The sequence below is a fragment of the Carcharodon carcharias genome, chromosome 16 (assembly GCF_017639515.1).
Source record: "Carcharodon carcharias isolate sCarCar2 chromosome 16, sCarCar2.pri, whole genome shotgun sequence".
Classification (NCBI taxonomy): Eukaryota; Metazoa; Chordata; class Chondrichthyes; order Lamniformes; family Lamnidae; genus Carcharodon; species Carcharodon carcharias.
Genome location: NC_054482.1, coordinates 10,687,891 through 10,711,217, shown reverse-complemented (window position 1 = coordinate 10,711,217; position 23,327 = coordinate 10,687,891). Strand labels below are relative to the sequence as shown.

General features: G+C 44.2%; 1 protein-coding gene across 9 annotated transcripts in view; it reads right to left on the bottom strand.

Annotated features, from left to right (window-relative positions):
• Positions 1-23,327, bottom strand: part of LOC121289430 (NADH-cytochrome b5 reductase-like) — a 72,329-nt gene that overhangs the window by 26,956 nt on the left and 22,046 nt on the right. For 2 of the 9 annotated variants that reach the window (XM_041208902.1, XM_041208903.1), the window contains exon 8: positions 16,510-17,306. The exons of 5 other annotated variants lie outside the window; for them this stretch is intronic. In XM_041208902.1, coding sequence (XP_041064836.1) covers positions 17,200-17,306 — 107 coding nt within the window. In that variant the 3' untranslated portion in view covers positions 16,510-17,199. Of the gene's footprint in view, positions 1-9,686; positions 9,738-16,509; positions 17,307-23,327 lie in introns of those variants that run through there. 2 more of the 9 variants (XM_041208907.1, XM_041208905.1) reach the window with 2 other exon arrangements.

Sequence of the window (23,327 nt, the reverse complement as noted above, 5' to 3'; positions counted from 1 at the left end):
TCAGACAGCCTTGCGTTATCCTGATAATGGGGATTGTGGTCTCCACTGGTGGCACCTCCTCTGAGGAGGAAGAGAGGGGCAGAAGGGAGAGGAGGTCAGGTGTCCCAATGTAGCTTCCAGAGGTGTGACCTGTGGGAGGAGAGGCGCAGGCAGAAGGGGTGCAGGGCCAGCAGGTAGTCCAAGGCAGGCAACAGGACTCTGAAAGCAGGCTGGGACCCTCCAGGTCTTGCCCCTCCAGAAGATGCCCGCCAAGGTCATCACAGATAGGATGTAGTAGTCAGCAGGCTTCCTCCTGAATGTCAGGGGAGTACCAAAACGTAGCGGCAGGGTTTAGGGAGGTCAAGAGGATGTAGTTGCACCACCTGGGCATTACTTGTAATTAAGGTACACTATTGTCAATAAACTCCCAAGAATGTCTCCTTGCCTATGGCTCCTTGGTCTGACGAACAGTGTTTGTGTCACTTAGATGTGAAACCTTGATTCCTGGACAAGATAAAGGCAGGTGTCTCAGTGCAGGGCCTCTTCCCTGAGCAGTGTGTAACCTTCGGTCCAGCTTAACACTCACTGGACACATTAGTAAGCGATGGCGCTTGTCATTGGTGCCAGAAGCTTGTGGGCAGGAGCCACAGAGTTCTGTCATTCTTTCTATGTGCTCTTTGAGATGGGCTGGCACCCCATCTCTTTAGCATCTATGACTGGTGGCACTATGCTCCTGAAAGGGTCAGGTGCTGAAGGCTGACTAAGGATCAGGTTCGTTTAAAGTTTCACGGCTGGGTCTCCATGATATGACCCTGATCACAGAGCGTAAGCGAGCTGCCCTCAGCCAGACAGGAGTCTGACATTCACAGGGGCTATGTGAAGATCTATAGAGTATCCTCACTGCATGTCGTCATCATCCTCCTGGAATCTAGCAACTATTAAGGCCTCCGCTGTGTCTCCATGACATGAGCCTGAGCACTGAGAGTATGTGCGCTGCCATCAGCCACACAGGAGTTAAACATTCACAGGTGCAAGGTGAAGCTGTCAGAACTGTCCTCACTGCATCTCATCATCATCCTCCACGAATCTTGTGACTATGAGGGCCTCCTGAGCACATCTGCTTCATCGCCGGCATCCTTGCTTTCGAGGGCCTCACCATCCTCAACCCCTTCAATGTCCTCCTCATTGGAGGGTACATGCAGCTCCTTCATCTCCTCCTCAGCCCGGTCCTCCCCCTTTTGCAGTGCCAGGTTGTGGAGTGTGCAGCAAGCAACGATGATGCAAGACACCTTCTAGGAACTGTATTGCAGTGCTCCACTGGAGCTGTCGAGGCAGCGGCACCTCATGTTCAAAACGCCTAGAGGTTGCTCCACCGAAGTCTGGGTCACAGCATGAGCCTCATTGAACTGTCGCTCTGCTGCACCCTGAGGCCGCCACACGGGTATCATCAGCTACGTCCTCTGTGGGTGGCCCTTGTCTCTGAGGAGCCAACCCTGCAGCCTCTCTGGACTCTGGAAAATGTTCTAGGGTGTAGAAGTCCCTGGGAATCGTGCGCAGACCTGCAGGGTGTGTTTGTGGTGGTCACACACCAGCTGAACATTCAGCGAGTGGAAGCCCTTACGGTTGTCATAGTTGACTGCTTGTCGCCATGGAGATCTAAGCACCACGTGAGTGCAGTCGATGGCACACTTGTACCTATGGAAAATCTGAGATTTGCACAAATCCCAGCACTTTGCTTCCTGGCTTTCCTGATCCCAGACTAAATGCACAAAGTTCTCTGCCTTTGTGAAGATGGCACCCATGACCTCCTGGATACACTTGTGTGTAGAGGCTTGCGATATCCTGCACAGGTCACCTGTAGAGCCCTGGAAGTAGCCACTGGCATAAAAATTGAACCCCACAGTCACTTTCACAGTCACTGGTGGATGCCCTCCGTGTCCCCATAGCACCAAATCCTGCAGCAGGTGGCACATGTGACCAACCAGTTCCCTAGACATGCACAGTCTTCGACGACACTGGTTCTCAGTCATCTGCAGGAATGACAAGTGCTGTCTATAGACCCTGGGTCTAGAGAGGTGCCTATGAATCACAGCTTACTGTGGATCTTCAGCTGCATGCGCAGCAGGCCTTGCCACCCCTTCATGTTGAGGGAGGTGCTCTCCCATTTGCCAAGCCAGGCACTTCTGCTGCTCTCTTCTTCTCTGGTCTCTGTCAGCCATGAGACATATCGCTAAATCGCCAGGCTCCATGATCCTGATGTTCTCCTCCTGCAGGATCAAAGAGAGAGATGCATGGGTTAACTGAGAACCTCTCTTGGTTAAGTCTGAAGGCCCCTTCACGCATGCAGGAGAGTGCTGACTACCACTTGGATGGCTGGTGTGTAATGTGTTCATTGGCTATCTGAAAAACCAGCCACCTCCACCCCACTCCACTTGATCGATTGGCAGCAGCTTCAGCTGCTGGACTGCATGCTGTGCTCTCAGCTACGGCGCAGGCATTCTCCTAACCCGCAATGCAAGGCTGCGCTGTTAGCTTGAACCATAATGGATACTGCTCCACACCTTAATAAAGACAATGCAAGGGGCTGAGAGTGCCTCCACCACTCACTGCAGCATGGCCACCTTTCTCAAGAGAATTGTATTGCTTGCCCCGTCGGCCAATTGCTCTAATTCCCCCTTAAAACGCACATTAATCTGTAGTCTGCACCAGAGGGGTGAAAGGTTCTGGAGCAATTGTTGGCACTCTCATGCTTTTGCATTGCTTGAGGAGGCGGAAAAGCTTCAGAGGCCCGACTCCAAGCATGTCAATGGAGCTGCAGCTGAACGGTCTCAGCTGCAGAAGAATGCTCACTTTTGACAAACTTTTTCAGGTGTGTGCCCGCTTCCCTCACATCCACTTCCCGTCACCAACCGCACCCCCCCACCTCCGGCATGTGCTTGAGTATTTCCTTCAGTCTTTCTTTGTGCTGCTTTGCCCCCTACAACCACTCCCCCACCTCTGAGTCACACTGGAGCCCTCGCCCCAGCACCGCAGCAAAAGCCAACTGGGAAAAAGTGGCTTGCCTGTGCCCCCAGCGAATGCTCTTCCTTGATATCCTACAGGTGACGCTCGCGTGCCCTGCGCTATGTTGTGTACACTCACCTCCGAGTTCCCCTTGCAGTTCAGGTGCACCCCTTTTAAAGTCAGTTGTGAAGTACGCCGTTCTGAAGTCATGCCAATGTGGGTGGTAAATTTGACGCGGGGGGGATGAGTCTGGTGGGCAGGGCTTATAATTATATGCAAATATATCAGGATGTAATAAATACATTAAATAAGTGTGTTTATTTCCCGTTCCTGACGTGTGACAGTGGGAAATGTGGCCCGCCATTGATGATCACAATACGACATATTTGCAGGCTGTGGGGGAGGGCACATAAAATAAAATGGGTGGCTCGCCCATCGCCTTGCTGCTTACCTCTGAGCTGTCCCCATATTACGGTGGGCAGGTAAGGCCATCACCCAGCCTGCCTGGCCCTTAACTGGCCAATTAATGGAGAAGCCCTTTTAAAAGTCGGTGGGCTCAAGACCGACTTTTCTGTCTCTGATTTACATGGTAAATTTGGATTTTGCAATTATTACAGCTTGTACTTTGTAATTCATAAAATCCATTCTAGTTTGGAATTTATTCTTTTGCAGTGATGAAGCCATTTTAATTGTAATCTTTAACTGCTGTCATCTTCTGTATCTGGGTTGGATTTGAACTAACTGAACAATAGTTGTTCCACCTTACCAGATGTAGCACCTTCATTTGAAGAGAATACTTGGTAATTACCCTTTCTAAACTGAGTACAGTAGTCATAATCCATAACAGTTTAACTAAACTCAACATCATTTGTCTGTCTGTGTTGGTGCTTTGTTCTAAATTTACTTTCAGAAAAGGAAGGCAGTGAGTTGGACAAAAAGAGTTAAACCAACATAGTAAAAGAGAACATCTTGGAAGCTATTAGGGAGAAAGAAAGACTACAACATTCTGAAATATGCATTGTAGAAACTGGGCAGGGAAAACTATAAAACCAAACACAGGAATAATGTAAGATTTTGGACTTCGGGCCCACGGATACCTAAATAGGCAGTCAACTAGTCATAAGTAATTTTAAGATGGTTTATTAAGTTGATTAAGAAGCAACAATTTAGATATGTGCATTAATTAATTAAACAGATAAAGTGTACGACCCGATGATGGACAGATGGCTGCAGCTGATCTTTGCAGCCCCAAGTGGTAGGGTGGCAGTCTTCCTTTCTTTCCTTGTTTGCCTTTCCCTCAGTTCGGCTGAGACTTCAGGAGGCTCTTGGTCTTCTCTCAGGCAGTAGTTCATTTTCCCTTCCTCCTACGCAGCCATTGATATACTCTATCTCTGGGAGCTGGTAGCTTACCCAGTGTCAATCCCCTATCTCAACCCTTCAAACCAATGGATAGGGGGCAAGTACTCAGACCAATAGGTTGGTTGCCATCCTTCCCTGTTCGTCATCCTGCTCGTGGTCAGTTTTTAGTCTACATCGCGCTGAGGGTCATATCTTGGTCTTTTCTAAACACTTGGGAGATAAGGGGGTGCATAGGACACCACCTAACAACTTAGCAATGTCAGCATGCAGCCTGAGCTATGACTATTTAGAGGTCAAAATGTTTAGAAATCCTCTTTCCAGAAAGAAAATCAATGCTGCTTAGCTAATCCCATAAAATGCTGAAAATACCCGCTTATTAAAGACCCCAATTTCTTACAACAGGAGTTGGCTATTCAGCCACTTCAAGCCTGTTTCAAAAATCAGTTAGATCATAGCTGCATCTAAACTCTACCTACCTGCCTTGGCCCTGTAACACTTAGTACCCCGGACTATAACAAAAATCTAAAATTCAATCTCAGCAGTGGGAGGGAGGGGGAAAGTTGGAGACCTGGGAGGGAGATTTGAAGTCTCATTGGGGAGGTTTGGGAAGATTGAAAGGGTCAAGGGATGTCCGGTTGTGGTTGATTGGCAAAGCAGGTATGCTGGATACAGCAGATGTGGAAAGGCACTTTCTCCCTCACCATCTCATATTTGCCAGGTTTCCTGAGGCTTGGAAACCCAGCTGCCCAGAGTTAAATTGGAAATGTGGATAAATATGAGACATTCAGCCTCATTATAATATCTAAATTGCCTAGCTGCCACATGGGAGCAGGTTGGCTGCCTGCTATCCCCCATCAATTAAGTTGGAAGTGGGTGGGTTGGAGGCAGTTTGGAATCAGGATTCAGATTTTTAACAGTTTAACCTCCCAACTGACCCAAACATGTCTATTTGTTGGGCTTAAAACTCCCCCCAGTGTCTCAGAGGACAAGGAAAACTTACTAAACTGGCAAAGTTACTAAATTGTTACCTTGTGACTGCTTTTACATTTAGAAGTGGAGAGAGGTGACTGGGTTTGAGAGTAATAGGAGGGACTGAGCAGACTGAAAGACATTGTTGGAAATGTTGGGGAGCTGAAGGTTAACTAGGCTCCAGGCTTTGACAATTCCCATCGAAAGTACTAGTGGAATGGATGAGCAGATGGTAAACCCCTTCCCTAATATTTTTCAAAGCTCAATGGAATTGGGTAACATTGTAAAGAATGTCAAATGTGACCCTCAAATTTTAAAAAAAGAGACAAGGATGAATACTGAAATTATTGACATATGAATCTTGCTTCAGTTTTATGGAAAATGTTTAAGATTTAGATAGCATCTGAAAAAAACAGGTCTGATTAGACAGAGTCAACATGGCTTCAGAAGGAGCAGGCCATGTCAGATTAACTTACTTATTGACTTCTTTGAGAAGACTACAACTATGGTGGTTGAGTTATCTACATAGTTTTCATGTCAGATTAATTAACTTTTTCAGTTCTTTGAGAAGATTACAGGTATGGTGGATGAGTTATCTACATAGTTTTCATGTCAGATTAATTAACTTTTTCAGTTCTTTGAGAAGATTACAGGTATGGTGGATGAGTTATCCATGTGGTTTTCAGGGCAGCGGCTGACACTATCCCACATAAGTGGTTGATTCAAAAGGCAAGTGCATATGGGACAGATTAGTCTGTATGTTGTCAGAGTAGAAAACAAAAGTAACACTACAGGGACCACTGTAACTTAGAATTTTTCAGAATGGTTTGAAGAACAGATTATTGTCAAGGGTGTCTAAATTTGTGGGCGATGCTAATTTGGTGCATGGCCAATAATGCTGACCAAAGTGAGATAATCCAAAGACATCAGGACAGTCTAGACAATGGGCAGAGAGATGGCAGTCAGAATTCAACATCAATAAGTGCACGTTAATGAGATTGGGGGTGTCACATTTTAGGATTTCTGATTATTTGTCCATGAAAGGATTTTGATCTATTTTATATTAAACTGATGATATTAAATTAAATTCATCTCATGAGGATGAATCCATAATACAGTGTATGGGGATATAAATAATGGTTCAACTCATTAAGCCCAGCTAAAGCATTTCCTGGAATGGTATTTCTCACATTCCACATCAAGTTGAGACAATAAGATTCATTCCAGAAATGAGATTGGGTGATTACACTTCCCAGTTTGGGCCCAGGTTAAAATACAGTTGTGGTTCCACTGACATAATAGGAGCCTGATTTCAGTTAATTCACGAGGTTCTTGCTCTCCCCCAACAGGCACTCCAGCCACCTAACTATAGTGAGTAGTTAAAATGTTGGCCCGTGGGATTCCAGTGGGAAGGGGGCTGTAAGACACACGGTCCATTTTAAAGCTCCCCCATGCTGTCCCCATTGGCAGGATGAGTTAAAATTTTTAATGCAAAGATATGAACAAAATGTATTTCAAATAGCTCAAAATATTGATGTTGCTCATCAGCTAAAGAACAATTAATAACCATAATATGTGATACAATCAGCCACCAGCTTCTTTGATAAGTCTGCCAGCATACAGAGGCTCCTAATCTCCAGCCATAAGGAATGAAACTAAAGCAGTCTTCAGCTTCAGAGGATTGCTGGCTGTCCAAAAGATTACCAGAAATCTCAAGGTAACAGCCAAAATTTCTAACAATATTTTCAGACTCATTAATTAAACAACTGATTTCGTAGAATGGCTGACTGACTATTTAATTTTTGCTAACTGTGCTTGTGATGCAGCAAATAACTGTTAGGAGACTCCCTATCAGGAATTCAGAATCACAGGGAACCAAGCCTGCCACCATTATCAACCCTCTGGTATAGTCACGAGGGTATTTGTCCCTTCTGAATGTTACTGTAGAATCTGTTTCCACCTTGCTTACAGGCAGTGCATTCCAGATCACAGCAACTTGCTGCATAAAAAAATGGCTACTCATGTCACATGATTCAAAATGTTTACTCATGTCACTTGATTCTTTTGCCAATTACATTAAATCTGTGTCCTTTGGTTACTGACTCATCTGCCACTGGAAAGAGTTTCTCCTTATTTGTGCTATCAAAATAGTTCATTATTGTGAACACCTCTCAGATCCCCTCTTAGCCTTCTCCCCTCTGAGATATAAACATTTATGTTTGTGCACAACCACCTATCTAATAGAGAAACTATACAAATAATGGCTTTAAACATATATTTCCTTCAAGGCATCTGGTTACATACCACATCTATATTTTAGAGGCAGTGGTATGACTGAAGTGGGATGCTTGTCCATGCTTCCATAGATAGAGAACACTACCTTGAAAGGTGAATTTGTTCCCAGGGAGCAAGTGCAGATGGTGACAATTGTAAATGGTAACCAAGGTTGCCATTTAATTTTGGTTGCAGCCCTCTGGCGTTCATGTTGCTTGTCAGTACAAATTCTCTGCTGATCTTGGTGAAGTTTTATGGCCATAATAGTAATGTTTATGAGCTTTGAACAATTAGGGATGTGCAGTTCCAGTCTATATACTGAATCCACCTCATGTTATAAATGGGAAGACTTTGGAAGAGCAGGTCAGAGGCTAGGAATCCTGTGGGCAAATAACTTTCCTCCTGACTCCCCAATGCTTGTCCACAATCTACAAGGCACAAGTAAGGAGTATGATTAAATACTCTCTCCTTGCTTGGATGAGTGCAACTCCGACAGCACTCAAGAAGCTTGACACCATCCAGGACACAGCAGCCCGCTTGATAGTCACCCCATACACAAACATTCACTCTCTCTACCACCAACGCACAGTGGCAGCTGTGTGTACCATCTACAAGGTGCACTGCAGAAACACACCAAGGCTCCTTAGACAGAACCTTCCAAACCCACGACCATTACCATCTAGAGGGACAAGGGCAGCAGATACATGGGGACACCACCACCTGGAAGTTCCCCTCCAAGCCACTCATCAACCTGACTTGGAAATATATTGCTGTTCCTTCACTGTTGCTGGGTCAAAATCCTGGAACTTTTTCCCTAACAGCGGTGTGTGTGTACCTACACCACATGGACTGCAGCGGTTTAAGAAAGCAGCTCACCACCTCCTTCTCAAGGGCAATTAGGGATGAGCAATAAATGCTGGCTTTGAATGAATAAAAAAACTATAGAAAACTACATCAGGCTGAAGCAATAGTGAGAGTCTATTGTACTTTAATAGAACAGAAAGGTGAAGGATTATTTACCAATACTATTCATGTGCAGAACTTGACAGCTATGAGACGGTTGGAGGAAAAGATATTGCCGATAATAGTAAATCTCTTAGGATCAAATATTAACAATGACTAAGCAGGGTACTTAATATCCCAAATTATAACCTTTTATGCATGTAACTGTGCATATTCCACCTTTTTTCTATTTATTCTCAGGAGCAAGGTCACATTTGCTACATATTCCTAGTTGCTCTGATAGCTTGAGAGGTGATATGATTGCTGCTTTTAGGATTCTCAAGGTACTAGATAATGTAGACCATGATGTTTTGTTTCATCATGTCTGGAATAGCAGGAATAGAGGACACAGAATGTACTCGAAGTGGGTGGGGTAGTAAATTCAAAACTAAACAGTAGGCAAGTTATTTCAGTGAGTGATCCATTTATGGAAGAGGATCCCAAAGGACTCAATAGAAGCAGATAATACTAATTAATTCAATGCAAATTAGGGAGATTTATTTCTTAAATAATATTTCAGGATCCATTATAATAGTAATTTGAGACAAGACATGGTAAGTGTAGCATGCTCGAAAGGAATAGGTGATATAAAGTTCCCAAAGCTTTCCACCACTAGGGGTTTTCCTCGCATCCTGTCTGGGCCTGTTGTAGATTAATTAATGGAGACTGATTACTATAATTAGTAAAAAAAATCATCATTGTTGTATCTTGTGATTGCTAGGATGGTAGAAGGCAAAATAAATGAATCTTAATCTTTTTCCATCTAACAATTCGTATGTACTTATTTTACAACTGTGTTTTGCTAGGCCATTGCAAAGGGCATTACGAGTCAACCACATAATGTGGGATTGGAGTTACATGCAGGCCACATTGGCTGGATAACAAGTTTCCTACAACTTTCATTGTGCAGCCCACAAATTACTAGCTTTACTGAATTCAATTTCACAGTGTGCCATGGTAGGAATTAAACTCACAGCCTGAGTTCCTAGGTCAGTACCCTAACCACCACACTACCAACAGCAGTTAGCATGTAGAAACAAACACTGTTTCAGATTAATCCAATTGTGAGTAAAACTGGTTATAAGTAGTTGTGTACTTACCAGCTTTGCCTATGTCAATCTATTGTAAGTAGTTGATTAGCATCCTTCCATCTGCAAGAGATAATGGGAATGCAGCCTCGGAACTTTGGTGAGGTCAGATGAGATCATTTGCTTATTTTGATGGCTGAACAAGCCAATTCTGGAAAGGCAAAGTCTGCCACAAGTGCCACACATGGGGCAGAATATTGTGCTTGTTGGGTGGGCGCGCATTTGACCCGAACGAATGTAAAATGATGTGCGATGACGTTGGGTGAGTGTCCCGACATCATTGCACACTTGCGTGATATTTCGGTCGGCAGGCGCGTGTGGGAGTCAGCAGTGTGCCTGCCGACAGTTAACAGGCCTATTAAGGCTATTAAAGGCCTAATTAAATGAAATTTTTTGCTACAGTCACCAGGCAGGCGAAAAGGCCAAGCGGCCTTTGGATTTTTTGCGAAACCTCATTCACGGACAGGATGAGGTTTCGATCAGTAATTTTAAAAAAAATTTCAAGCTAATGTGTAACATGTCCCTGCTCATGTGACATGAGTGCAGACATATTATTAACATTTTTAAATTCTTTTTGAAAATAAAAAATAAAGCTTCAGCTCCCTGAGGCAGCTCTGAGTGCTGCAGTGTGTGATTCATGCTGGCTGGCCATTAATTGACCAGCCAGCGTGAAACAGCGGTTGCGGCCCAATCGCCGGCGGTGGTCCGATTCCCGGCCACCCTCGCCCGACGACCAGAAAATTCTGGCCATGAAGTTGTTCCTTGCTGGTAGTGCGGGACAATCTCTGCTGATGCCTTGTTTAACACATTTGCTAAATATCAAACCCAAAAAGCCTTCCATTTCCAGCCTGGTGTGTGGATGCAATGCAAAAGATAAAAAGGAATACATACATTTCATTGTGTGGATCAGAGAAATTTATGTAATATATAGACTTTGTATTTAAATTGTAAAAAAAATATATACACTTTTTCTTTCATGGGATGCGGGTGTCACTGGCCAAGGCCAGCATTTGTTGCCCATCCCTAATTGACCTTGAACTGAGTGGCTTGCCACACCATTTCAGAAGGCAGTTAAGAGTAACCAACATTTCTGCAGGTTTGGAATCACATGGAGGCCAGAGCAGGTAAGCATGGCAGATTTCCTTCCCTAAAGGACATTAGTGAACTAGATCCTGCCATGTGAAGCAATCAGGTGCCAAGGATATGGAACTCTTTATGACTAGCTTTATATTCCAGATTTATGAATTGAATTTAAATTCCACTAGCTGCCATAGTGGGATTTGAACCCATCTCCCTTGAGCATTAGCCTGGGCCTCCAGATTACAAGTCCAATGACATCACCACTACGCTACAATTTCCCCTAACTGATGTGAGGAAAGTAAAAATCAAAACCCAGAGGCTAGTTCATTTGAAGGTGTGCAAATTCTGGACATGCGCACGTGTAAAAACATGCCCATTTCCATTTATGCATGCCTAAGCAGATATGCATGAATGTAGAGCCTTGTTTACAATCCATCACTGGAAAACAAGACTTTTCCTGCCAGAATCAATACTGGTTGGATGCTTCACCTGGGTCTGCACTGGGACAAAATGTCACTGATTTTTAATAAGCTTTTTGTGACAGCAAAACAGTGAATTCAGTGAATTAATCAGTGATAGCTAATTAACCCTATTAATCTCTTCAGGCTTGGTCTGGTGTTTTTCTTGTACCAAAAATATCCGGCAGCCTCCAGTGTTTTGTTTCTGAAACCCTTGACAATAATGTTTTACTTATGTGCCAATTATATTCAGTCTTAATTCTAATTGGGGTAAAGGTAACTTCCCAACAAATTAATCAACATATTTTAAATGTTTCCTATTATAATTAAAGGAATTAGATAAAGTAAGTTTATTTTATGTCTTATTTATTCTTATTGCAAACCACAATGTAATTAATAATAACTACTAGCTTGATTAATATATGACTCATAGGCCTATAATTTTCAGTTCACTCATGCCAGTATTTTATTGTCAAATTTCTCCTGAAGGCTGTGACTTTTGCTTCAGTACAAGAGTTCCAAGAGCACTAGTACAGCTCTGTCACCTCACCCATGTGCTTTGTTTATAAATGAGCCCCGATCTCAATGGCTGCTGACTCACTATTCACAGCAAATCACAAAGCGATCCAATTTTACCCGATGTCACACATTTAAAGTAATTATGGTTTTGTGTGAAAGTATAAAATGATAATAGTGAATCAGCAGTCTGCTTAACCCCGCTGTTTTTATTTTCGTCTATTTCAATGGAAATAAAAATTAGGACAGATTTTAAAACGGGCTGCCGACTCACTTTCACCTATTCTACACTATTGCACAAAGTCAAAATTAATCCCATAAATTCTTTCTGGCAGGAGCCAATGAGGAATGAGATCCTGACTGATTTTTCCAACAAAATCACAATGTGCTATTTTAGCATCCCAACTGTGACCTTAGTTGAGATCAGCGCAGATTGATCCTGCAGCCTTCCTGGTCTGAATAACCAGCTAAGCAGTTAATTTGTCCACCAAACTTTTGAATCCTTATGACAGTACTGGTTTCCTGATCCATTTGATGAATATTTTCATTAATTACTCAGTACATATGTCTGAGCTAAGAGATGATAATCACAATATGATTATGGATTTGTGTTGCATAAATATTAATTATACTGTTATTTTAAACTGATATGACATGTATCAATGCATCCTCTAAGTGGAAGCCCATTGCCAGTCACATATGATTAAACAGGAGAGGTAAGTGCAGAGGAATTTCTCTCAATATATAGGTGGAACTGCTATTTCACAATTTTCCGACCTCCCATGCAGCTCTTCTAGTTGTCTATATCAATGATTTGGATGATAATGTGGTGAACTGGATCAGCAAGTTTGCTGATGATACTAAGATTGGAGGCGTTGTGGACAGCGAGGAAGGCTTTCAAAGCTTGCAGAGAGATCTGGACCAACTGGAAAAATGGGCCAGAAAATGGCAGATGGAATTTAATGCAGAAAAGTGTGAGGTGTTACATTTCGGAAGGTCAAACCAAGGTAGGACATACACAGTAAATGGTAGGGCACTGAGGAGTGCGGAGGAACAAAGGGATCTGGGAGTTCAGATACATAGTTCCCTGAAATTGGTGTCACAGGTAGACAAGGTTGTAAAGAAAGCTTTTGGCATACTGGCCTTCACAAATCAAAGTATTGAGTATAGGAGTTGGGATGTTATGGTGAGGTTGTATAAGACATTGGTGAGGCCAACTTTGGAGTATTGTGTGCAGTTCTGGTCGCCTAACTACAGGAAGGATATCAGGAAGATCGAGAGAGTGCAGAGAAGATTTACTAGGATGTTGCCAGGTCTTAAGGAGTTGAGTTACAGGTAAAGATTAAACAGGTTAGGACTTTATTCCTTGGAGCATAGAAGAATGAGGGGAGATATGATAGAAGTTTACAAAATTATGAGAGTAAATGCAAGTAGGCTCTTTCCACTTAGATTAGGAGAAATAAACACAAGAGGACATGGCTTTAGGGTGAAAGGGGAAAGGTTTAGGGGGAACTTCTTCATTCAGAGAGTGGTGAGAGTGTGGAACGATCTACCATCTGACGTGGTAAATGCGGGCTCACTCTTAAGTTTTAAGAATAAATTAGATAAATACGTGGATGGGAAAGATCTAGAGGGTTATGGACTAGGTGCAGGTCAATGGGACTAGTGGAATAATATTTCAGCACAAACTAGAAGAGCCGCATGGCCTGTTTTCTGTGCTGTAGTGTTCTGTGGTTCTATGGTTCTATGGAAACTACTTGAGTAGCTAACTCTGGAGAGACAAATGATGTTGAAAAGAATATTACAAAAGGTAAAGAAATGTTAAGGACAGATTTTGGTTTAAAGCGCTGTTTAAAGGTTGCAAATGTAAATTTGGAGGAGCTTTGAATGAGCACAGCACAGTTGCTGAAATGTCTGCAACATTAGGTTTTTGGTGGCGGATTTGATATTGGAGTAAAGCTTGTACAGGCCAACAATACAAAAGTTGTATTATTGATGTACAGGAGGCAAAATAAGACGACTTCTTGAACAATAGTCTAACTGTCGAGCCAGAGTAGCATTAAAGAAAATACCTGGGGCAGAGGAGAAACTACCCAAATGTACATATGGATATTTTACACAAAAATAGTGCTTCATAACTAGAATAACCACCTGCAAAAATATAATCTAATGACTATAGGTTGAACATGAGAATTGAGTTCATATGTATACAAATAAAAGACTAAATCAAAACAGTTGAACAGCACAAACTCATATTAGATTAGGGGTAATTTAGAGGTCACATTAATTATTATCTGCTTGTTGTTACAAGGTACCAACATGGTCCTCAAAACCAAAGTCTCATTTTCCTTCTGCCAAGGCATGGAAGTTGACAGAGGAATACCTGGCAAACAAACTGTCAGAAATAGCTTATGATTCAGAGAACTGCTCACATTTAATCAACTAAATCATTGAAGATACAAAAAGTATAGTGCAAAAACTTACACCTCCTCAATACAAATTAATTTGTTACACAACAATAGGAAGAAAAGAAAGTGAGGGTATGCTGGTCATAGGTTGCTGCCTGCGGGGTCCTTACGCTAATGATTTTGTCACATACACCTATCAGAATGATTTTCTGTTCTGTGTGGTCACTGTCATCGCTATCTAATATGAGTAATTCAAATTAAATGAACCAATTTCAAAATTTCAAAGCCCATTGTGTTGTGTGGCAATACCACTGTGCTAAATGGGATAGATTTCGAACAAACCTAACAACTTGAAACTGGGTATTCATGAGGTGCTGTGGGCCATCAGCAGCAGCAGAATTGTATACAACCACCATCTGTAACCTCATGGCCCAGCGTATCCCCCACTCTACCATTCCCAACAGGCCAGGGGATCAAACCTGGTTCAATGAAGTAGGCATGCCAGGAGCAGCACCAGGCATACCTAAATTTGAGGGAACAATCTGGTGAAGCTACAACACAGGACTACTTGTGTGCCAAACAGTGAAACCAGCATGCGATAGACAGAGCTATGCGATCCCATAACCAATAGATCAGATCTAAGCTCTACATCCAGTCGTGGATGATGGTGGACAATAAAACAAATAACTGGAGGAGGAGGCTGCACAAATATTCCCATCCTCAATGATGGGGGAGCCCAACACATCGGTGCAAAAGACAAGGCTGAAATATTTGCAACAATCTTCAGCCATAAGTGCCGGGTGGATGATCCATCTCGGCCTCCTCCGGAGGTCCCAGCATTGCAGATGCATCTTCAGCCAAACCGATTCACTCCAAATGATATCAAGAAATGGCTGAAGATATTGGATACTGCAAAAGCTATGGGCCCTGACAACATTCCAGCAATAGTACTTAAGACTTGTCCTCCATAACTAGCTGTGCTCTTAGCCAAGCTGTTCCAGTACAGCTACAACACTGGCATCCACCCAGCATTGGGGAAAATTGCCCAGGTATGTCCTGTCCATGAAAAGCAGGACAAATCCAACCCAGCCAATTACTGACCCATCAGTCTACTCTCAATCATTAGCAAAGTGATAGAAGGGGTCATCAACATTGCTATCAAGTGGCACTTAAGCAGGAATAGGCTGCTCACTGACACCCAGTTTGGGTTCCGCCAGGGCCACTCAGTGCCTAACCTCATTACAGTCTTGGTCCAAACATGGACAAAAGAGCTGAACTCAAGAGGTGAAGTGCATGTGACCAAGTGTGGCATCAAGGAGCCCTAGCAAAACTGGTGTCAATGAGAATCAGGGGAAAACTCTCCACTGGATGGAATCATACCTAGCACAAAGGAAGATGGTTGTGGTTGTTGGAAGTCAATTATCTCAGTTCCAGGACATTACTGCAGGGTAATGTCCTAGACCCAACATTTTTAGCTGCTTCTTCAATGATCTTCTCTCTGTCAAAAGGTCAGAAGTGAGAATGTTCGCTGATGATTGCATAATGTTCAGCACCATTTGCAACTCCTCAGATGCTGAAGCAGTCCATGCCCATATGCAACAAGATCTGGACAACATTTAGGCTTGGGGTGATCAGTGGCAAGTAACATTCGCACCACACAAGTATCAGGCAATGACCATTTCCAACAAAAGAGAATCCAACCATCTCCTCATGGCATTCAATGGCATTACCATCATTGAAGCCCCCACTCAAAACATTTTGGGAATTACTATTTACTAGAAACTGAACTGGACCAGCCATACAAATAATGTGGCTACAAGAGCAGGTCAGAGGCTGGGAATTCTGCAGACAGTAATTCATCCCTTGACTCCCCAAAGCCTGTCCACCACCTACAAGGCACAAGTCCGGAATGTGATGGAATACTCTTCACTTGCCTGGATGAGCTCAGCTCCAACAACACTCAAGAAACTCATCACCATCCAGGATAAAGCAGCCTACTCGATTGGCATCCCATCCGCCACCTTAAACATCAATTCTCTCCATGATCGATGCACAGTTGCAGCAGTGTGTACCATCCACAAGATGCACTGCAGCAAATCACCAAGGGTCCTTCGACAGCACCTTCCAAGACCGTGACCTCTACCACCTAGGACAATGGCAGCAGACACATAGGAACATCACCATCTAAAGTTCCCCTCCAAGCCAAACATCATCCTGACTTGGAACTATATCACCGTTCCTTCACTGTTCCTGGGTCAAAATCCTGCAAATCACTACCTAACAGCAATGTGTATGTACTTACACATCGGAGACTGCAGTGGTTGAAGAAAGTGGTTCAAGGGCAACTAGGCAATAAATAGGCAATAAAAATGCAGGCCTAGCCAGCGACACATCCCATGAAAGAATTAAAAACATTGTTTAGATCCACCAAATGAAATCTGAGTGTATGTGTTTGAAATAGAAAGACTTGAAGAATTATCAGTGAATAGTTTATTAGAATCCAGTTAGCCAATGCTCGTTCATCACTGGTTTTACAAACATGCATTATCAACAGATATAGCAATGTGCTAATAAAAGTACATTAAAATATAGGAACTTCATGTATTTCAGATATGTAAGCAAGAAAGCAAGAACTTCCATGAGTGACTCCTGTAAATATAGCAGTTTTCTTCGACTTGTAATAGGTGAGGCTTCCCTAGTGGATAGTTGGATAAAGCTGGGGTGGAACTAATCTATAACAGTTAAATTCCGTTTTAATCTCTGTTGTGTGCTGAGTTAGCTGATCCCCATCAAAACAAATAGGAATGCTACAATTAACAACTGTGATTCAGTGCTAAGCAGGGTCAAACTTAAGTCATTTTTCCTGCCCTTGATTGCTATTACAAAGCTATTATCCCAGCAAGAGGCAGCACCTTCAGGAGAGGTGAGAGAAAATTGGAATGGAAAGGAAAAGAATTCATGATAAAGTTGACTGTATCATGGATTTCATATCTTCTCTTTCAGCTGGGAGACATCAGCCCCGATGGAATTCTTGAAAAACAAAATCACTGACTAGACTGCATTCTATAAAACATTTTGGCAAAGAATCAGCATTTCTTTCTGGATGGATTTCATTTTGATTTGACAAAAGAATCTCCACTTTGATTGCATGCCTTCCACGTAAAAGAGATCTGTAAAACATTGCACTTTTATCGGCATGAATGGATTTCCTGCACATAAATTATTCATTTGTTGAAAACGCACCATCGAAGTAATATAGGGAACCATCGTTTTGTTTGTTTCGCCTTACTGTTAATCTGTAATAAGTTAATGTGTATCATCTGTGGCTCAGTTGGTAGCACTTTTAACCTCTGATTCTGAAGATTATGCAGATTTTTTGCCCCTATTCGGGGTAGGCGTGTTCGGTGGCGAGATTGGAGAATGTTGCAAGAAGGCCCTAGCCGCGCTTCCCGACAATGTGAATCCAGGACAAGATTGTCCACTCCCCCGTCAATGGCAGGCCACGATTCCCGCCGTCGAAATTCGGGAACTTAAGTTTAATAAACTTGCATATAATTATTGTGGCCACATGCCAGAATCATCCCTCTACGTAAAAGAGAAAGCCCACGTCGCCACGATTTACAACGGCCTTTAAAAGGCATGAACCTGGTGAACTGGGGGACTCGAGAGGTGAGTGCACACAGCTTTGTGCAGTGCCCGTGATGAGCACAGTGGCTCCGTGGATTCAGGGGGGAGATAGGCAAGTCTCCGCGGTGGCTTCTTAGTGGCTCGCTTGTGGTGTCTGGGGGACAGTGCTGGGGAGAAGTGGGGGGAGGCAAACCCAGGGCAAGGGCCAGCAAACAAAGGGGAAAGGGTGAGAAGGCAACCTTGGGGCAAGGGCGACAGTGCAAAGGGAGAAGGGGGAGAAGGCAACCTCGGGCCAAGAGCAACAGTACAGGGGGGATCATGGCAACACCGACTGAAGTTTGAGCAAAAACACATGATGGGGGGCAGGGGGGTGGGGAATCGGCTGGGTTAAGTGCAAAGCATGTCAAAGATGATCACTCTACCGCAACTGAGAGTGTTCAGCTTGAGCTCAATTGACATGCTTGAAGTCAGCCTAATCAAGAACCAGATTGTGATTCCCCAGGCTTCTCTAGAGCTAGGTCCCACCGAGGTGTGTGTCTCTGCACTTGTGGAGGGTGTGAGTAAGCGTTGTGTTGGGACTTCAATGTCGGTGTCTGCGGATTCCTCTTCCATGGTGTCCTCGGAGCTTCAGTCAAGTGCCTGGCTCATGGACTCCCTCAGCTGCTTCCTAGATGTGCATAGAAAGCAAGGAGAGATAATCAGTGCATGGCAGGGGCCTACGGAACAGGGGACCTCATTCACAGTATGGTTGTCTGATGGATGTTGCACTGCTGGATCCTCACTTGGTTGAGCACCGCCAACCTCACTGTCAGCACAGGAATGGTCCAGATTGTCGTCAGCCAGCTGGATGTCTCTGCTTTCAAATTTTGTGATGACCTTGATATCCAACATTCCTCCATTAGTCTGTGACCTCTCCTTTTTGTTGTATGCCAGCTTATCCTGCATGAATACAGATGGAGAAAGTGTAAGCAGGATGCCTGCCAGGCCAGATGAGAAGGGTGCTTGGCATGTTGGATGGTGAGTGGTGCCATGGATGGGACAATGACATGATCCACAGGGCAGATGAAGGTGTGAGAGACAGTGAATGGTGATGTCCCTTGAACTGGCAGTGAGTGAGATCCCTGTGGATGTGTGATGGATTTGTGAGTATGTGAGTTGAGAGTGATGAGAAGAGTAACTTACCCTGGCAGAATGGGGGAGATCATTCATCCTCTTTCAGCACTGGCGGTTGTCCTCTTTTGCAGGCATTGGCAATAACCACTGCTGCCACTACCTCCCATGCTGGATTGGTAAGCTTGCTTGGTCTGTACCCAGAACGGGGGTAGAGGACTTCGCAGCGAGCCTCCACTGCATCCAGAAGGTGCTTGAGGGTGGTGTCGCTAAGTTTGGGAGCAGCATGTTTCCTCCATTTGGCAGTGATGACTTTGCAGCAGCTTTTGATCCCTTACAGAGTGCTAGCTCTGTGCAGGGGTGCCCTTTAAATATGCTGCCTGGATTACTGAAGGCCTGAGGTGACAGTGGGGTAGGCGAACCAGAGGCTACACTGCCAGCAATCTGACATGAAATCCGTGCCTCTGCATTTTTTAAACAAAGTGCCGCATGATACAGCGGAAAAAGCTGCCACTGCCATCAGTGGGGCAAATGCCGCTTTCCCCGCCTAATATCGGACTTTGCTGATTTCTGGGACGATTCCGCCCTATGGCTTCATTGTCTCCACTTCAGAGACTTCAGCACAAAAATCTGGGTTGATAATCCAATATAGTACTGAGGGACAGCTGTATTGTATTGGAGGTGCTATCTTTCACATGGGACTTTAAATGAGATCTCGTCTTCTAAGATGGATGTTCTGATGCTGTGAAAGGTGCTTGTCTTTCTTTTCCATAACTTTGAACTACTGGGGCTTTATTAAAAAGAATTAATTCTTATCAACCCTTGGCAGAATTTATTTAGTTACAGTAGCTTGAGTTACTCAGCCTAAAATTACTTCAATGCAAACACAGTTTTCCCCATAAGTGCCAGGATGCAGCCTCACATTAGTTTGATGTTAGTGACTTTTTCAGACAAAAGAACTTGCATTAAGAAAGTGACTTTCATGACCTTGCAAAGCGCTTCACAACCAATTAAGAATTTTTCTTTTGAATGTAGTCTCCTTTGTAGTGTAGGAAACGCGGCAGTCAGTTTGTGCACAGCAGGCCCCAGAAATTAGATAATGACCAGATAATCTGTTTTAATGATGCTGGTTGGGTGTTAAATATTGACCAGGACACAGGGTGAACACCTCTTTTCTTCTGCAAGTACTGCCATTGGATCTTTGACGTCCATATGGGACACGACCTCAGTCTAACATCTCATCCAAAAGACAACAGTTCTGACAATGCATCATTCCCTCAGTACTGTACTGAAGTGTGAGCCTAGTTATGTATTGAACTGTTTGGATTGGCACTTGAACCCACAATCTTCTGACTCAGAGGTAAGAGTGGTACCACTGAACCAGTGTTGACACAAGGAACCTTGCCAAAGAGTGTCCGATTGTTACTGGTACTAATTGGTAAAGATGAAGTCTTAAGACATTTTTTTATTCATTCATGGGATTTGGGTGTCGCCGGCTAGGTCAGCATTTATTGTCTATCCATAATTGCCCTTGAGAAGGTGGTGGTGAGCTGCCTTTTTGAACCGCTGCAGTCTATGTGGTGTAGGTACATCCACAGTGCTGTTAGGGAGGGTGTTCCAGGATTATGACTCACGGACAGTGAAGGAACAGTGATATATTTTCAAGTCAAGATGGTGAGTGGCTTGGAGGGGAACTTGCAGGTGGTAGTATTTCCATGTATCTGCTACCCTTGTCCTAGGTGGTAGAGGTAACAGGTTTGGAAAGTGTAGTCAAAGGAGACTTGCAGGAGTTGCTGCAGAGCATTCTGTAGATGTTATATATTGCTGCCACTGTGTGTTAATGGTGGAGGGAGCAAATGTTTAAGCCAATCAAGTGGGCTGCTTTGTCCTGGAAGGTGTGAAGCTTATTGAGTGTTGTTGGAGCTGCATTCATGCAGGCAAGTGGAGAGTATTCCATCGCACTCCTGACTTGTGCCATGTAAATGGTGGACAGGCTTTGGGGAGTCAGGTGGTGAGCTACTCGCTGCAGGATTTCTACCCTTTGAACTGCTCTTGTAGCCACAGTATTTATATGGATAGTCCACTTTAATTTCTGGTCAATGGTAACCCCCAGTACGTTGATCGTGGGAGATTCAGTGATGGTAATGCCATTGAAGGTCAAGAGGCAATAGTTAGCTTCTCTCTTGTTGGAGATGGTCATTGCCTGTCTCTTGTGTGGCCCAAATGTTACTTGCCACTTGTCAGCCCAAGCCTGGATATTCTCCAGCTCTTGCTGCATTTGGACATGGACTGCTTCAGTATCTGAGGAGTTGTGAATGGTGCTGAACATTGTGCAATCATCAGTGAACATCCCCACTTCTGACCTTATGATGGAAGGAAGGTCATTGATGAAGCAGCTGAAGATGGTTGGGCCTAGGACACTATCCTGAGGAACTCCTGCAGTGATGTCCTGGAAATTAGATGATTGACCTCCAGCAACCAAATTCCTTTGTTCTAGGTATGACTTCAGCCAGTGGAGAGTTTTGCCCTGATTCCCACTGACTCCAGTTTTACAAGAGCTCCCTGATGCCACACTCGGTCAAATGCTGACTTTAAGGCAAGGGCAGTTACTCTCACTTCAGCTCTGGAGTTCAGCTCCTTTGTCCATGTCCAAACCAAGATTGTAGTGAGGTCAGGAGCTGAGTAGCCATGGCGGTACCCAAGCTGAGCACCAGTGAGCAGTTTATTGCTAAGCAAGTGCCGCTTGATAGCACGGTTGATGACTCCGTCCATTACTTTACTGATGATCGAGAGTAGACTGATGGGGCAGTTATTGGCTGGATTGGATTTGTCCTTTTTTTTGCATACAGGACATACCTGGGCAATTTTACACATTGCAGGGTAGATGCCAGCATACTGGAACAGCTAGGCTAGGGGCGCGACAAGTCTGGAGCACAAGTATTCAGTACTATTGCTGGAATGTTGTCAGGGTTGGAGGTCAATCATCTCAGTTCCAGGACATCACTGCAGAGGTTCCTCAGGGTAGTGTCCTAGGCCCAACCATCTTCAGCTGCTTCATCAATGGCTTTCAGCCATTTCTTGAAGTCATGTGGAGTGAATCTAATTGGCTGAAGACTGGCATCTGCGAAAGCTGGAGACCTACAAAGGAGGCTGAGGTGAATCATCCATTCTGCACTTCTTGCTGAAGATTGTTGTGAATTCTTTAGCCTTATCTTTTATACTAATGTGCTGGGCTCCTCCATCATTAAGGATGAGGATATTTGAGGAGCCTCCTCCTCCAGTGAGTTGTTTAATTGTCCACCACCATTCATAACTGGATGAGGCACGACTGCAGAGCTTAGATCTGACCTGTTGGTTGTTGGATTGTTTAGCTCTATCATTTGCTGCTTATGCTGTTTGGCATGCAAGTAGTCCTGTGTTATAGCTTCACCTCATTTTTAGGTATGCCTGGTGCTGCTCCTGTATGCCCTCCTCACACTTCATTAAACCTGGGTTGATTCCCTGGCTTGGGGGTAGAGTGGGGGATATCCGGGCCATGAGGTTACAGATTGTGGTTGAGTGGAAGTCTGCTGCAGCTGATGGTCCACAGCACCTCATGGATGCCCAGTCTTGAATTGCTAGGTCTTTTGGAAACCTATCCCATTTAGCACAGTGGTACTGCCACACAACATGATGGAGGGCTTCCTCAAAGGGAAGATGGGACTTCATCTCCACAAGGACATTCCTACTGAATCTGTCATGGACAGATGTATTTGCAGCAGCAGGTTGTGCGGATGAGGTCAAGTATGTTTTTCCCTCTTGTTAGTTCCCTCACCACCTGCCGCAGACCCAGTCTAGCAGCTATGTCTTTTAGGACATGGCCAGCTCGGTCAGTAATGGCACTACCGAGCCACTGTTGGTGATGGACATTGAAGTCCCTCACCCAAAGTACATTCTGTACCCTTGCCACCCTCCTTCAAGTGGTGTTCAACATTGAGAGTACTGATTCATCAGCTGAGGTGTGGGGGCAGTATGTGATAATCAGCAGGAGGTTTCCTTGCGCACATTTGACCTGATGCCATGAGACTTCATGGGGTCTGGAGTCGATGTTGAGGACTCTCAGGGCAACTCCCTCCCTAGTATATACCACAGTGCCGCCACCTCTGCTGGGTCTGTACTGCCGGTGGGACAGGACATTCCCAGGGACAGTGATGGTGGTGTCTGGGACACTGTCTGTAAGGTATGTTTCCATGAGGATGACTATGTCAGGCTGTTGCTGGTCTAGTCTGTGAGACAGCTCTCCCAATTTTGGCACAAGCACCCCAGATGTTAGTAAGGAGGACAATGCAGGGTTGACAGGGCTGAGTCTGCCATTGTCTTTGTCGGTGCCTAGGCTGAAGCCATGTGTTCAGTTTGGTTCCATCTGGCTGCATGATGGAACTGGAAACGTCGTGAGTTGGTGCACTGATCTTTCA